We start from the raw sequence: 17371 nt of genomic DNA, 5'->3' as shown, positions 1-17371 counted from the left end.
TATAGGTCTATTTAAGTTGTTTGTCTGTTCTTGATTTAATTTTGGTAAGTGATAGTTATCCAGAAATTTGTTCATTTCCTTTGAATTTTCAATTTTTGTAGAATACAGGTTTTCAAAGTATGATCTGAAAATTATCTGGATTTCCTCTATGTCCCTTGTTATGTCCCCCTTTTTGTTTCTGATTTTGTTAATTTGCATGTTCTCTCTCTGCTTTTTCTTTAGTTTGGCTAAGCGTTTGTCTATCTTGTTGATTTTCTCGAAAAACCAACTCTTTGTTGCATTGATTTTTTTGTATTTTTTTCCTGGTTTCTATTTTATTGATTTCAGCCCTCAAATTGATTACTTCCTGGTGTCTCCCCCTCTGGGGTGAGTTTACTTCTCTCTGTTCTAAGGCTTTCAGTTGTGCTGTTAATTCTCTAATGTGACTATCCTCTGTTTTCTTCATATGGGCACTTAGTGCAATGAACTTCCCTCGTAGCACTGCTTTCAAGGTGTCCCATAAGTTCAGGTATATTGTGTCCTCATTGTCGTTGAATTTTAGGAAGTCCTTAATTTCTTTATTTTTTCTTTGACTCAGGTATGGTGCAATTGTACGTTGTTCAGTTTCTATGAGTTTTGTGTTGTTAAATTTCAATTTTAAAGCATGGTGATCTGATAAGATACAGGGGACTATTCCATTTTTTTTTTTTTTTTTTTTTTTTTTTTGTAGCAGTTGAGGTTTGTTATGTCGCCTAGTATGTGGTCGATTTTAGAGAAGGTTCCATGTGGAACAGATATCCTTTTGTGTTTGGATGGAATGTTCTATAGATGTCTGTTAAACCCAATTGAGACATAACTTCTGTTAGTTCTTTTGTTTCTTTGTTAAGTTTCTGACTGTTGATCCTGTCTAGTGGTGAGAGTGGTGTGTTGAAGTCTCCCACTATAAGTGTGTAAGGTTTTATGTGTAGTTCGTGTTTTAGTAGTGTTTCTTTTACGAATGTGGATGCCTTTGTATTTGGGGCATAGATGTTCAGAACTGAGATTTTGTGCTGATTGATTTCTCCTGCTATGAATACGAAATGACTGTCTTCATCTCTCTTGATAATTTTGGTTTGAAGCCTAACTTGTTAGATATTAGGATAGCCACACCTGCTTGCTTCTTGGATCCATTTGATTGGAAGATCTTTTCCTAGCCCTTTATCCTGAGGTAATGTCTATCTTTGAAGCTTAGATGTGTTTCTTGTATGCAACAGAAGGATAGATTCTGTCTTTGTATCCATTCTGTTAGCCTGTGTCTTTTTATAAGTGAGTTAAGACCATTCATGTTGAGGGTGAGTAAGGACCATTGATTGTTGATGCTTGTTTGTTTTAGATTTGTTGTTGGCAGTAGTGTTGTGAATATATTTGTTCTGCTTTACCCTTGGGTTCTGGTAAAGTGGGTTTATCTATTGCCTATGTCTTTGTGAGCATAGTTAACTTCCTTGGGTTGGGGCTTTCCTTCCAGAACTTTTGTAGGAGAATCTGGCTTTGTCATTAAATATCTTGTTTTCTCCGTCTATAGTGGGTATAGTAGCTGGGTATAGTAGCCTGGGCTGGCATCTGTAGACTCTTAGTACTTGTAGAACATCTATCCAGGACCTTCTGGCCTTGAGAGTTTCCATGGAGAAGTCAGGTGTGATTTTGATAGGTCTGCCTTTGTATGTTACCTGGCTTTTTTCCTTCGCTGCTCTTAATATTCTTTCTTTATTCTGTATGTTAGGTGTTTTGATTATTATATGTTCAGGGGTCCTTTTTCTTTGGTCCAGTCTATTTGGTGTTCAGTATGCTTCTTGTACTTTCATGTGCATGTCCTTCTTCAGATTGGTAAAGTTTTCCTCAATGATATGTTTGAATATATTTTGTGCACCTTTGAGCTGGGCTTCTTCGCTTTCCTCTATGTCTATTATTCTTAGGTTTGGCCTTTTCACGGTATCCCACATTTCCTGGATGTTTTTTGTTAAGGATTTGTTGGATTTACAATTCTCTTTGGTCAATGAATCTATTTCCTCTAGTTTATCTTCCACTCCTGAGATTCTCTCTTCCATGTCTTGAATTCTGTTGGTTATGCTTGCATCTGTAGTTCCCGATCATTTGCCCAGTCATTCTATTTCCAGCATTCCTTCAGTTTGTGTTTTCTTTATTGTGTCTATTTCAGTGTTCAAGTCTTGAACAGTTTCCTTCACCTGTTTAATTGTATTTTCTTGGCTTTCCGTACTTTCTTTAAGAGATTTGTTCATTTCTTCCAATTTTTTGTTTTTTTCTTCCATTTCTTTAAGGAATTTTCTCACATCATCTTTGAGGGCCTCTATCATTTTTATGACGATAATTTTTAAGTCGTTCTCTTCTGCATCATCTGCTTTGGGGTGTTCAGGTCTAGTTGGTGTAGATTCCCTAGAGTCTGGTGGTGTCATGCTTGTCTTTCTGTTGTTAGGTGTTTTCTTGTATTGCAGTCTTCCCATAGCTTCTTCCAGTAGGTGGAGGTTGGGTCTCTCTCTCTATGGTACTCTCCAGGTTGGCTTAGGTGGGTCAGAGTTTAAATGTCTGTAGCTCTGGGTGGCCCAGGCTCTCTAAAGAGGTCTCTCCTCAGGCAGGGGCCTGGCAATGGGGGTCAGAGATCAGGATCCAGCAGAAGACCGGTGATGGGGGTCAAAGATCCTGAAGACTGGGACTCAGGATGTTTAGATAGGGGATCTACCCTGGGCCTGACACTCTCCAGCTGAGGCCTCTTTAGCATAAGCCCGGTGATGGGGGTCAAGGATCCAGCCCACAAGGGCTCAAGATGGCCCCACAGGGATAGGCAGATCTCCGGGAGGGGCCTGGAGCTCCAGTAGAGGACCTGCGGTGAGGGTCTGACCGGGCAGGTGGAAATTATGGGTGGTCTGCGTGGATAGGCAGGTCTAGTGTGCTCAGAACAGCTCCATGATGTTCCCCAAATGGTGGCAGGATTCTTGGCTCCACCCTCTGTCCCAGTGCTCAACCAGAGTGGTGGGACAGTGGGCAGGGTAGGGTCAAAGAAGCCATTTCTTTCCCAGGTTGCCTTTGGCCAGAGTGTTTTTATCACAGCAACATCAAAGAAACTCTCATGGTGTAGTAATATTAAGAATAAATAATCTAAGGTAGTATTAGGGAAATTAGTCCTGGATGGAATGCTTTGGAAATGCTTTTTTTAAAGTCGCCAGCTACAGTTCCCATGGAAATTAGGGACAAGAAGACAATAGAGGAAGGGCAGGCATTCTTTATAGACTTGGACATGAGAGCGGCAGTGTTCAATGCCAAGCTCACTGGCCTTGAGAGAAAAAAATCACAAGGCAATTAAAAGAGACTTCACTTCAGCAGAAACCTCAGAATTTTGTGATAAAAAGTCTCTGAGAATCAGCCATAGAGGACACAGTCTTCCTTCCAGCTAAGAATGATGTTACTAACGGTTCCTCAATGGGCCCACACCTCTGTATACTAGGGAGAGGTTTCCTTCTGAGGCCTTGACCTCTGAAAGCTGAAGGATGCAGTGTACTTCTTGCTCCATCCCCATGGTGGGGTCCTGAGCAGGACTGTGGACCTCAGAGTCCTGCTGCTGACAGTGTGGAGAAAAAGAAGGAAGTCAGGGTGGGCCTTGGGGGCACCCTGTGAGGTCAGAGAAGGCTATGGAAATGACATTCCAATACATCATTTATTTACTCTGGTGAAATGTTTCTGAAGTGTCAGTTGATTACATTGCACTGATTTATTTCTGCTTTCCACTTATTTATATTTGTTGCTTCCATTATCCACCAGCCACACATCCACTTTCTACATTCTATGGCCTAGGTGGAAAATATGATTACATGATCCATTTTACAGACAGGAAAACCAAACCTTAAGGAGGCTGGGTCTTTTGCAAGGTCACCAATCTACTGAACATGGACTCACCCCAGCTCTCCCTGAGATGTTTCACGTGCTAAAGATGTATCCACAGAGAAACAAGAGATGGGTCATGTGACTCAGGTGTTAGAAGGATGACGACATATACAGAATCTTCACGATGGTATTGTGGTCATGTTAACTGGACAGAGGCCAAAGGACAGCTGTTTCCCAAGACCCACACTTCTCTTTTTGGGTCTCTGTGTGGTGGGAACACCATGGGAGTTCTGCTACCATAGTATGAGATGTCTGTCACAGACAAGTGTGCGGCATGTCCTGCAGGTATATCACTGGACACTGATAAAAATGGCTGATGACTGCAGAGCACAGCCACTTCCTGCTGCTGGCCCATTCTCCAGCTCTGATTAACTACAGCTTTTCTCAAAAACATCCTTAGCACACATAGTGCCCACCTTCTCACCTCCCTTTCTTTCTTCAGTTCCTGCTGGTAAGAGGCGTTTATTTCCACTCAGCTCCTAGACCTTTGAGGATCAGGATTAGCTTGATCCTTTTAGTTAAATATCAGTGTCATTCTCACCCCTGGTCTCCTGTGCCTGTCAGTATCTGGTACCGACACCCAGTCCCCTCCTTGAAACTCCATCATCACTGGTGACCACCGGACACATCTCTACGCTCTCCTCATAGGTGGCTCCACTCATTGTCTCCTCCTCTCAGCTTTCTTGCTTCTACCTCCTCTCTGACTTTAGTGCATTTTCTGTGGGCTTTCCTTGTATTTGTGATTTCAACCACATTAGACCTTCATGTGGAGAGTTCCCAAACCCCACTCCCTGACTCCCAGGCTCTGCTATCTACTGTTTATCTTCACCTGGATATCTCAGAGGTTTCTCATCCTTGTAGGAACCAGAGAGATGGTGTTTTTCATGATTTCCTCCATCTGCAGGGCTAGCTGTGTGAATCATTAGCAGCTCGGTTCTTTCAATTACTCATGGCAACTACAGAATGATGTGTGACCTCTATGGACATTGGTGACATCTAGAACTATCTATGAGTAATCTGGAACACATGTGACAGAGACAGCAAACTCTTTCAACCTGCTTTCTTCAAACTAGAGGTTACAGTCATGATCTTAGACTATATAACTAAGACAGGTCACAGAAGCACTTGTCAAGTGTCCCTTGTGACATGATTGTGACAAGAACTACTCTTACTTCCTAGATAGGGCACAGACTGTGCTCACCAGTGACTGTAACAGGGGTTCTCAATACCCTGCTGCCTGTGCTCTGGCCACAGGTTCTAAGCCCTTCCACGTAACTTCCCCATGCACCCAGAGCTAAAGATGAGGCAGGCTGGGCTGTGGTGGCGCACACCTTTAATCCCAGCACTTGGGAGGCAGAGGCAGGTGGATTTCTGTGAGTTCAAGGTTAGCCTGGCCTACAGAATGAGTATAGAGCATGAAGTCCACCTGAGCCCTCTTGTCCAGGTCATATCCCTGTCCACTATAGTCCATTTCTCCCAGGACCCATATTCTTGTCTACCTGAAACCTCTACATCAGACACACAAACAAATAATGAGGAGCACAGTTCTCTCCAGAGCGCTGGGAAGATGCTAAGCACTGGTGATGTGGTGTTGACATCTGTGAAAGTCTTTGTGAGGGTTTAATGTTTCATTCCTTATTCTTGTAAGGCCACCTTCTGAAATTTACTTTCTGGTAAGTAAGCAAAGGTGTTGGAAGGTGGGGCAATCTGACTCCCCAGTTAGTAGGTGTTGGACTATCCCTTGCTGCTTTAGCTCCCTTGAGCAAAAGGATTCTTATTTAAGCAGCCAGCCAGCTACTCTGTTATGCAAACAACAGACAACTGAAGTACTCCCCATACTCACAGCTGGTTGTCTTGGTTCTCAAGGGCCAACCCCAGTCAGAGGGGTTTGGGGAGTTTGTAGGAGACTTTTTTTTTTTTTCACAATTTTCAAAGAACTCCAAATGACTCTGAAAGTATTTTTTACTAGAACCACAGTGGTAGGGTTTTCCCCCAGTGGCCAAGGAAGGGGGCCCCTGTGAAGAGGTGAGCTGTGGCTGGTCCAAACATTCTTAAGTTATAGACACAGGATGCCCTGGATTCTTTCAGAGTGGGCTGGAAAACAGGTGTCACAGCATTAGATCCAGTGAAGTTTCTCTTGAACACAGGTTTTCTTGTCTTTTTCCAGGAGCATAGGCTGAGCTGGCACCAGGAAGAAGAAGGAAGCAGAAGAGAAAGCATAGTAGGGTGTAGCTGGCTGAGAGAACACCTCTTAAGAAATCAGCAGGCAATGAGGAGGGACAAGGCAGCCAGCCCTTGACAGCAGCCGGGCACTTTCAGAATCTCCAAAGGACCGAGGAGAAGTCATCAGAAGGAGAGTGTGGAGAGCCGAGAGTAAGATGAGAAGAAAGTTAAGCATCTGTAAGGAGTCAGAGGACAAAACAGCCTTAGAACCCAGAAAGTCTCCAAGGAGCTATCAAGGCAGAGAAATTCCAGCATCCTAAGCCTAGACAAGAACTGTATCTCTTGTAGGGCTGGTGGTCTAACACTGGTGGCTTGCAAAATTGGAACACTAGGTAGGGCCACCCGCCTCTGCTTGCCGCTGCCAAACATCCAAGTGCTCTGAACAGCAGAATTATACAGTGAAGGCCCAGCTGACAAAATCATGACATGAACCCACTGGCATCTCTCCAATGGAGGAGGCCCACATGGAGGGCAGTGGGAGTACTTGCTTTATGAACAGTCACTGTCCTTACTGTAAATTTCCTGTGAAGCCATAGCGCCCCTTTTCTATGGTGGGATTGAACCCCAAACTGCAGCAGTGTGTTGATTGTTTACTGGGCACATTTCCCCCAACACATTGGTATATTGGGTGACTCCCCCAGCAATGGGTGATTCTGGCAAGAAAGTAATCACAGTCAATACCCTTACTCTCTCAACCAGGTCTTTGTATAAACTTAGAAGTCTGCCCCCCTGCAGACAGATGGACAGTGTTGGTGTCCTGACAAAGAGACCTCAACTAAGACATTCACAGATGCCCAAGGACAAGAATTACGGTATGTCTGAAGTTGTTGACCATAGCTCTCAGAGAGGTAGAGAACAAGACTGTACCGGATTCTCTCTGCCAGCAGATAGGAAAGTGCTGTCCCAAGCTAATCTCACATTAACCTTAAAGCATGCCTGCCCTTCACTTGCCAGTCTACTAACAGTAGATATGTGTCTTAAAGTTGTCATTGGGTACTGTGCCCTCCATGTCTGGTCATGGCTTTGCTCCTATAGCCTCAGATCCTGTGTTGCCATGGCTCGGCCCTTATTGCTTGCTCTAGGAATGTGCTTTCAACCAATGAAAGAAACTTCTTCATCATTTCAAGGTTTCTGAAGGAAAAAAGTTTTTAGAATAGAAGAATCTAGAGGAAGAATAATGAAGAAGTTAGAAGTACGACATGGCTATTAGAGTAGAAACAGAACAATAAAGAGCATATGAAATAAAGAGCAGGGCCCTCAGATTGTGTGTGACGTTACTATAGAATTCTCTTACCCCTTCCTTTGTTCCTAGAAGCATTTCACCTTTGGAACCCTGGGTAGGAGCTGGAGCAGGTCTCTTAGCCCTTACACAGGGAACAGGGATCAGAAAGTGGTAAAGACCATTACAAGCTTCTTGATCAACTACGGTTTCTAACCCAACAGAGCAAAAAGATAACCCCCAACTATGTGCTGGTAACAGCAGGACCAGAATCTCTCTGAAGCATTCAACTACAGTGACAGAGAGTACATGGATTCACACCTTCTCTTCTTCTCAAGGATGCTGTGAATCTCACTCCAGGTCTCTTGTCCATCCCTCAGGATCAATGTGGCCATCTGTGCCTATGGAAGAGGTTAGATCAGAATGATTAGGAGGGTGGTTGTTAGAGCCTTGAATGAGACCTGGAGAGCCCACATGGTTCTGCCTGGTGGTGCTTCCTGGGATCCTATCACCCAGAATCAGGTACTTGTTTCAGTATCTCTTGTCTACATTGCTGAGGGAAACTTCCCTGCTCTTATAGGCTTGTTGTCCAGTAAATGTCTCATGCTGTTAACAGCATGAACAGGGCAGGGTAGGAAATGCTGATGGCTGGGAGGGGTCAGGGTTAAGAGCTTGAAGACTGTCAGCAAACAACAACAATAGCAACAATAATGATAATAAAGCATCCTCGAGAGATTTTTAGAGTTGAGTCAATATTCTGTTTGACTCCATTATGGTGGAGCCCATCATACATGCGTGAAATAGTGCATCCCAATGTGACCTGTGCTTTCTAGATCATGGTGGCATGTCTATGAAGGCTCATCCTTTGTGACAATGGAACATCTTACGGTACCACAGGAGGCTGCACACTGTGAGGCAGCAGGCATATGGGAAATTCTTGCATTTACTACTCAGTTCTACTGTGAAACTTAAGCCAATCTGAAAACCAAAGATCATTTTGTAAAAATTCCCCCCCAGGAGGGTCTTCCACTAACTGGCAGAACAACATCAGCACACAGAGGCAGAGGAGAAGTTGCTGGTCTCTCGTGAACATCCTTGCAAGTATCAGAAACCACTGGGGAGGAGGCGTGGTGGGTGGTTCATGCTGAGCCTTCCAGTCTGAGAGAGGCTGGTTCAGTTGTCTCCAGCAATGCTTGGCCTCATGCTGGGAGGCATGGATTGGGGGTTGTCTGCATCATCAGCACAGAGAATGGGGTTCTCTCCTCACTTGAGGTGAACATGAGGTAAGGCAGCAGTCCCTGACACCACCACAGAAATCAGCCTTCTGTAAAGTGGTTTAATAAGGATCGGGAGAAACAAATAGGCCGAATAGATGTTTATTCAGGGAGAAATAACTTACAACATAGACAGATGAACACCAGCAGGTTCCTGGTCCCAAGGATGCCTCCGGATGCTCTCCTGTCTGCGTGCTGCAAGCAAGAAAGTGCTCAAGGGCTCCTCAGACTTAGTTCCTCCAGGTCACTTCCGCCCCTGTCTCCACCCCCAATGGGCGTGGTCAGTGCCACTACACTTCTGTGTCCCTCCTTCACTGGGTATTCAGGGTTTACCCACCATGGTTCTCCAGCCTCATTTTCCTGTCTCTACACCTTCATGGACAGGGTGTTCTGCCTTTACTCACAGGTGACACTGAGCTGCATTGTCCTATCTACAGTCACACCAGCTCCAGGGAAGGTCACCTGACAGGTGAGGTTGGTGCCATGGTTCTGAGGCCTGTGTGTGAGGCTTAGCACTAAGGAGAGAGGGGTCATTGGGCCCAGGGAGGTGAAGGCAGTTGACATCCAGGAGATGGGAGGTGTCCTGCTCTCAGAGGCCCAGGGCACAGAGTAGGTCAGGTTTCTGGGACAGTTAGGTTCCAGGGTCCCCAGTGGAAGAATGTGTGTGTGTGTGTGTGTGTGTGTGGGTATATGTAAGGGCTAATGAGGAGAAGGGAACCATGTAGGATTAGGTTATGGGTGAGGTGCAGCTGTGAAGAAAGCCCTGGCTGTGATTTGGTTCCTGTGAGGGTCCTGATGCTCCCACCACAGCCACTTTCACAATGGGGTCCCATCCCAGGTCTGTCCTGTGGCTCCATGATGTTCCCAAATGTCGAGAGCCCACAACTCATCTGTCACACGCACCGACACATGCTTCCCACAGTAAGTCAGTCCATCATGAGCTTCCTTTCTCTCTCATGAAGGAGTAGGAACCATTGTCACCTCTTTGTGAATCTCTGATATCCAGGGAGCCCTTGAAGCTCTGCCTGTCCCCTACGAGGGGACTGTTCAGAGCACGGGGACACAGAGAGCCTCCGGTACCATCACCGTCTCCAACACTTCCAGCTTGTGTTTATTATCATCCTTGAACGCTGTGGCAGTAGGAGGCTAGGTCTGAGTGTCCTACCCACACCAAGAGCAGCACCAGGAGCAGCTGCACAGAGAAGGGTTCCTGGGCTTCTGTGAGTGAGTAGAGATGGGAGGTCACGTGCAAAGAAAGTGCTGCAGAATCCAATGAAGCTGGAGAGAAGCCAGAGACTTCAGTTCACAGAAGAGGAACTGCAGAGGGCTGGTGTTCTTCCCTGCACAGAGCAGTTGGAAACCCTGAGAGCCACCGAAGGAGAGAGTGGGGTAGACAGAGCAGCAGGAGGAGAGCAGGGGGAAGCGAAGGAGGTAGAGACAGGGAGGGAGAGTAGGGATCCTACCACCAGATACGAGGCACAGATCAGGCCCTCCCACTCGGAGTGGCCATTTTTCATTCCTTGCAGTGCTGTGGATCCAGCCCAGGGTCTTTTGTAAACACTCAACCACTAGCCCTTTGGTGGTTTTGATACTTGACATTCTTAGGTAGATCGGGCTGGTCTTGAGCTAGCTTTCTTCCATTTAGCCTCTCTACTGCAGGGATTACAGGCACCTACCACACTCAATTTCTTTTTCTTACTGGTTTAACTTGTTCTTTGGCATACAGGTTTAGAGCTATTCACTGGGGCCTGGTGGGCACACCCTTGTGTACTCAAATGAAGACAGTTGTCCTCTTCCCAACTCCATCATAGAAAACAGCTCTGCAATAGTTTGGGTTCCTGTTGCTCTAATAAAACACTGTGACTGGCAGCTACTTGGGGAGGAAAGCATTTCATTCATCTTATAACATTTAGGCTATACTCTATCACTGAGGGAGATCAGGGCAAGAACTCAAGGTAGGAACCTGGAGGCAGGAACTAAAACAGAGGCCATGCATAAATGTTGCTTACTGGTTTCAGCTTCTTCCTTGCTCAGCCTGCTTTCTCATTACAACCCCAGGACTACCTGCCCAGGGATGGCATCTCCCTCTGTGGGCTGAACCCTCCCCATCAATCATCAATCATCAATTTAAAAAAGTGTCCCATAGACCAGTCTGTTGGAAGCAGTTCCTCAGTTCAGGTTACCTTTCTCGGATGACTCTTATTTGTGTCAAGTTGACAAAAACTAACCAACATAAAGGGCTAGGTCCCCATATATCAATTCCTGGTCTGTGACTGACTATGGAAAGGCCCCATCTCATACTGGCCCAGTGCATGCAACCATGGCTGCTGTGACTGCTTATATGTGATGGCTGTGTCATGCCTTGAAGTCAGCATTTTGCTACACCACACTCAACTTCTGAGCGACCTCCTGTGCACAACTGTTTATAGCATGGGCTGGGGCCCTCATACCCGGCCTCACAGTGTCACTCTACACTCATCAGGTGGTAGGTACTTAAGGATGCAGGATGCTGTAGGGTTGCCGTGACTGTCTTAGCAGAGGATGGGCTGGGATAACTAAAGCCTGCATTTATTCACTCATCCATTAATCAAACATACAGTGTGCTCTGAACATTGGTCAAGGGGCTGCCACATTCTGGTCCCTGTCCACAGATCGTGGGCATTACCTTAAGAACCTGATCTCAGTGTCCAGTGTGCAGAGTCAGAGACAGAGTCGCCGGTCCTTGTGTCTGTGGCTAGTGGAATTTCCACCATCAAGCTCTCTGCGGCAGCTGTGCCCTGTCACAGTCTCAGCAGTGGTACCTGACGTTTCAGTTCCTCCATCCCCTTCAGAACTTGTCAGTTCCTATTTTTAGCCATTGGTCTTGAAGTGGGTGTGAAGTAATGTCTCGCTGTGGCTTTAAATTGTTATTGGCGTAAGTCATGCATAGTGCTTTTCCTCTCATTTGCCCCTCAGTTGCCTTTCCTTCTGTCTTCCTCCCATCAGCATCTCTAATGATTGTTCTACTTTCACATCATTTTACTTTTTCTAGATTCTGCACATAACAGAAAAGAATTTTACACCTGAAGTTCTTAGTCTGGCTTATTTTACCTAAGAGGATGATGCTCCCTTGTCTCTCCCCTCCCCCCACACATACATCATGTTTTTATTATGTTACAATGCAAACCACATTGTTATTGTGCTTTTGGTTTTGTTTTTAAATTTTATTTCTTTTATGTGCATTGGTGTTTTGCCATGGGTGTCAGGTCCCCTGGAACTGTAGTTTCAGACAGCTGTGAGCTGCCATGTGGGTGCTGGGAATCCCAGGTCCTTTGGAAGAGCAGTTGATGATCTTAACCGATGAACCGTCTCTTCTCTTCGGCTTGTTTTTTTTTTTCATTTCCTCAAAAAGCTCTATCTTATTATTGTTGTGTGTGCACACATGCATCCCATGAAGCATGTTGAAGTCAGGGGATGACTTGTGGCCCTTAACTTCTACCAGTTTGAGGAATTAAGCTTAAGTTTAAGCTCACATCTTCACACTTGCATGGGAAAGACTTTTACCCCATGAGCCAACTCACTGACTACTTTTTGTTTGTTTTTCAGACAGGGTTTCACATATCCCAGGCTGGCCTTGAACTCTCTATAGCCAAGGATAAACTCAAACTTCTGATTCTTCATTTCCCAAGTGCTAAAATCACAAGGGTGTGCTGCCACACATGTTGTATGTGATTCTGAGGACAGAATCCAGGCTCCGTACATCCTAGACAAGCACTCTGCCAACTGAGCTACACCCTCAGCCTCCATTTGATAGTTCTGACTTGCATATCTTTTAAAACTATTCATTTAGTGTGTGTGTGTGTGTGTGTGTGTGTGTGTGTGTGTGTGTGTGTGTGTGCTTCCTATGTGTATGCCATATGTGTTCTGGTACTTGTACAATGCAGAAGAGGGTGTCAGATCCCTGGGATCTGGAGTTGTAAGAGGTTGTGAGCAGGCAGATGCAGGTGCTGGGAATGGAACCTGGGTCTGATGAGGAGACATATGTACTCTTAATTATTGAGCCATCTCTCTAGCACTGTGGCTTGCATTTCTAATGACCAGTGAGCTTGAGCCTTTTGGCATGTGTATATTGCCCATGTATGTATCTTCAGACAGAAGTCTATTTAAAACCCTGAACTGTTTTTAAAAGGTGTTGTTCCTGTGTTGATGAGTGGCTGGTTTTGAAAAAAGAAAATACACTGAAGTTATTATTTTTTTTGTTTGCTTGTATTTTTCTAAAGAAAAGATCTCATTTCTCATTCTGGTTTTGAAATTCCTATATATCTAAAGAAGACAAAAAGCCCACCCCACCACCCCCAAGACAGAATTACAGATCAATTTTCCTGATGAACATAGATGCAAAAATACTCAACAAAATACTTGCAAACTGAATTCGAGAACACATCAAAAAGATCATCCACCATGATCAAGCAGGCTTCATTCCAAAGATGAAGGAGTGCATCATCATATGAAAATAAATAAATATAATCTACTACATTAAGAAAATGAAAGAATAAACACATAGTCATCTTATTAAATGTAGAAAAGTCTTTTGACAAAACCCAACACCACTTCATGATAAAAGTCCTCAAGAGATTTGGGAGGGATATAAGGGACAAACTTAAACATAATAAAAAGGCTTTACAGCAAGCCTATAGCCAAAATCAAATTAAATGGAGAGAAATTCAAAGCAATTCCACCCAAGTCAGGAACAAGACAAGGATGTCCACTCTCTCCATATCTACTGAATATAGTACTTGAAGTTCTAGCTAGAGCACTAAGACAACTGAAGGAGATCAAGAGGAAGATACAAATTGGAAAGAAAGGAATCAGAGTATTGTTATTTGCAGATGACATGATAGTATGCATAATTAACCCCCAAAATTCTACCAGCAAATAAACACCTTCAATGAACTTTCTAGATACAAGATTAAGGAAAAAAAATCTGTAGCCCTTCTATGTAAAATGGCAAATAGACTGAGAAAGAAATCAAGGAACAACACACTTCACAATAGCCCAAACAATATTATAGTATAACCCTAATCAAGCAAGTAGAAGACTTGTATGATGAAAACTTCAAGTCTTTGAAGAAAGAAATTGAAGAAGATATCAGTTATTTCCCATGCTATGGATCTGTAGAATTAGCGTAGTAAAAATGACCACCCTACAGATTCAATACAATCCCCATTAAAATCCCAACACAATTCTTTACAAACACTGAAGAACAATACTCAATTTCACATGGAAAAACAAAACAAAACAAACAAACACAAACCCAGATATCTAAAACAATCCTAATCAATAAAAGAACTCTGGAGGTATCATTATCCCTGATTTCAGCTTGTACTACAGAGCTATAGTAATAAAAACTGCATGGTATTGGCATAAAAAACAAAGTTAATCAATGGAACTGAAAATCCACACACCTATGGACACCTGATTTTTGACAAAGAAACCAGAAATACACAATGGAAAAAAAGGAAGCATCTCCAACAAATGGTGCTGGTCTAACTGAATTTGTCAATGTAGAAGAATGCAAATAGACCCATATCTATCACCCCCGCACAAAACTCAAATCCAAAGTGATTCAAAGACTTCAACATAAAACAACACATACTGAGTCCAGCAGAAGAGAAAGCAACATATAGCCTTGAATGCATTGGCACAAGAGATAATTTCGTTAGCAGAACACCAATAGCACTAAAATTGACCATTAAAAAATGGGACCTCATGAAATTGAAAAGCTTTTATAAGACATAGGATACTATTGTTTGTTTTTTGTTTTTGTTTTTATTTTTAGTTTTGGCTTTTTTGTTTGTTTGTTTTTTGAGGATAGAAGGACTGGTTCTTTATTTCAAAATGTCGCTTGTTGATACTCAGTATCAAAACAGTTGCACTATGGGGTCCTTTCTCAGGTCAGAGGAAAGTACAAATAAGCCAGTAAGCTGCACCGTGCCCACCTAACAGGCCTCAAAGAGACTGCCTGAACATGGCAATTAGGTGGGGACAACTTGAGAGATCAGCCCACAGACTGCAAAGAATTCTCACAGCCCAACCCCCAAAAGCAAAATTTCAAAGTAATAGAAAATTTAAAAAGTTTTCTTTACCTAAGCTATTCAAGATTTCTCCAGCACGAACTGATACAAAGCACAATGAGATGGCACTTTAGAGACAGCGGCTTCGGGAATGGTGATCAGTGGCACATAGTTTTCCTTTTCTGGGGTCGGGCACGGACACAATAAGTGGTCACCTCAACATCAAGGGACAACATGGTCCATTCTGTGAGCAATTAGGAAAGGGGGAGATGAGACAAGCTTGGTCTCAGCGCTAGGCCGCACAGTAGCATGCTCGCCTAGCATGCACATGGCCCTGGGAGGTGGCGGTGTCTCAGACAGCTCACCATCTTATTTGGTCACATCTAATGGAAAAAGGTAAAAAGTAAAAACAAGGTTATGAAAGACCCCCAGAGACCCCAAGAGTTTGGAGCCTGTCAGGGGGAAGGCCCTTGCCCCCAAGAGACAAGCCCAGACCACTGGATGCAAGTGCAAGAGGTTGTTTATTGTTTACACAGGTACCTGTGGACGCTTCAGTCTTTCAGGGGGACTGAGCGTGCTGAGGTTAAAACTCAGGCAGTTTATATAGGGTTGGGGTGGCAAGAAGCAGGCTTACAGAAGCAGAAGCATGGTTACAGGGATTTCATTGTTTCATCTAAATGTAGCAGTTGTAGTTAACCAAGGACAGTTGGTTATTCGGGTTGGGCACAAAGAATACAAAGAATTCAGTTATGACTATCTCAGCATACTGGACACTGTCCTGCTGACCTTGCTTTGGTCCAAGCTGCAGACCACAGATATCTGGTTGGCGTTGGATGAGAGCAGCACCTGGTTCCCTCCTGTACTTTTCTCATAACTTGGCAAATTAGCAAGAGCAATTTAAACAGGCAATAAGCATAGTGGGGGTCTTTCAGTTAAAGTTATTCAAAGATATCAAAGCTGAAAACCTTCACAGCCAAGCAGAGGTTTTTGTTTTTGGCTAACTTCTAGATCCCCTGTTGTTTGGCTAGGACTTGGTGAGGAGAACTGAGGTTTCCTGCAGGGGAGCCTGCCTGGGCTCTGTAGGCTGTCAGCGAGGCAGGGCAAGTCCTGTGTTCCTCCTCGATAGAGAGAGCAGAGTCCATTAGGCTGAAATGTCACCTTTCAAGAGTGAAAAGGAGCTGGGTTGCTGCTCCAAGCTGTGGAAGTGCTTGGAATGTTACAAATGGTTGCTAAGACAAAAAGTAATCACAATGTGCATATCCCAAGTGCACTGAAGACACCGCATTGTACTCACATTCCCTTAAGTATTGTTCCCAAGTGTGCTCAGCCCCTCCAGCTGGAACTCTGCGAAGAGGCAGACACAGTTTTGTGAAAAAGACATGATGGGGTAGAGGGGGTTGGCAGGAGGGGAAAGCAGCCTTCAGTTAAAAAGATCAGCCCTCAGCTTCAAGGTCAGCCTCAAGCAGGCTGGCCTCAGGCAAAGTCAGCGTCAGAGGGTGGATCAGACTCAGGGCGCTCTACATCTCGTTTAGTTCCAGCAGAGCCTGGTCCAGCATCCTTTGTGTACACAGGTGCACCTCTTTGGTGCACTTCCGCTTATCTTCCAAGTCATCAATGGTCTTTTCCAGTTTGGCTACCGATCTTTCGGCAAACTCGGCACGAGTCTCTGCTTCTTTGGAGTTTGTCAGTGAGAATCTTTATCTCCTCTTCATACTTGTCTTCTTTTTGAGAAGGCTTTTCTTCAGCAGCACACAGACTCTTCAGGTTCCATCATCAGGCTGATCTGCTCATCCATCTCTTGGCAACGGGACTCTGCCAGCTCGGCTCGTTCCAGGTCTCCTTCAGTAATCACCAACTTACGAGCCACCCCTTCATACTTCCTATTTGCCTTTTCTGCGATGTGCTTGGCTTCCTTTAGCTGGATTTCCTGGAGCTGCATTTTTTCAAGCTCGGTTTTCAATCACTTTCATACCTCTTTCACTCTCATCTGCAGCCTTTTCCGCTTCCTCTAGCTTCTGCAGGGCAGTGGCAAGGCGCTCCTGAGCACGGTCCAGCTCCTCTTCAACCAGCTGGATCCTACGGTTCAAGGAGGCCACCTCAGCTTCGGCCTGCTCCCTGGCCCTCTCCTCGGCACCATCCACCTGCTGATGCAGAACCTGGATCTTACACTTTACCACCTCGATGGTGGTGATCCCGGCCATGGTGCCCACCCAACTGCTTCTGGATTCCTACCTCCTCCACTTGGCGTTGTAGCTGCTTCTCTGGGAAAGGATTTTCACCAGCTCCATATCTAATAAAGGGCTAATGTCAAAATATATAAAGAACTCAAAGAAATTAGAAATAAAAAAAGCAAATAATCCAATTAAAAATGGGATACAGATCTAAATAGAGAATTCTCAATATGGAATCAGAAATGACTGAGAAACTCTTTAAAAAATGTATTCAACATCCTTAGTCATCAAGGAAATGCAAATCAAAACTACTTTGTGATTCCATCTTACACCTGTCAGAATGGCTGAGATCAATAATGCAAGTGATAGCTCATGCTGGAGCAATGGGGGACACTCCTCCATTGCTGGTAGGAGTACAAATTTATTCAGTCACTATGGAAATCAATATGTCAGTTCTTCAGAAAATTGGGAATTGATCTACTTCAAGATCCAGTAATCCAGCAATGCCACATATATCTG

At 44.4% G+C, this 17371-nt stretch overlaps 1 protein-coding gene and 1 pseudogene across 1 annotated transcript; both read right to left on the bottom strand.

Annotated features, from left to right (window-relative positions):
• Positions 1-9024: 9024 nt before the first annotated feature.
• Positions 9025-11290, bottom strand: LOC127213749 (sialic acid-binding Ig-like lectin 6). Its single transcript, XM_051174213.1, has 4 exons — positions 11226-11290; positions 9571-9671; positions 9449-9518; positions 9025-9250 (listed from the first exon to the last, which is right to left on the bottom strand). The coding sequence occupies exons 1-4, from the start codon at positions 11288-11290 to the stop codon at positions 9025-9027; spliced, it is 462 nt and encodes a 153-aa protein (XP_051030170.1).
• A 4292-nt stretch (positions 11291-15582) lies between these two features.
• On the bottom strand, positions 15583-16897 carry LOC127213867 (tropomyosin alpha-3 chain-like; annotated as a pseudogene).
• Between the last annotated feature and the right edge of the window lie 474 nt (positions 16898-17371).

Source organism: Phodopus roborovskii, unplaced genomic scaffold (genome assembly GCF_943737965.1).
Source record: "Phodopus roborovskii unplaced genomic scaffold, PHOROB, whole genome shotgun sequence".
In the NCBI taxonomy this organism is placed as follows: Eukaryota; Metazoa; Chordata; class Mammalia; order Rodentia; family Cricetidae; genus Phodopus; species Phodopus roborovskii.
This window is presented reverse-complemented; position numbering and strand designations above follow the sequence as displayed.

Bases quoted from the DNA above. Each gene is read 5' to 3' on its own strand.
- LOC127213749 (XM_051174213.1), bottom strand. From the start codon at position 11,290: ATGCCCACGATCTGTGGACAGGGACCAGAATGTGGCAGCCCCTTGACC. The intron at 9,672-11,225 runs GTATGTTTGATT...TGCTCTGAACAG, and splicing joins ACCAATGTTCAGAGCACACT to TCCCCTCGTAGGGGACAGGC. The intron at 9,519-9,570 runs GCTCATGATGGA...TGCGTGTGACAG, and splicing joins CTTCATGAGAGAGAAAGGAA to ATGAGTTGTGGGCTCTCGAC.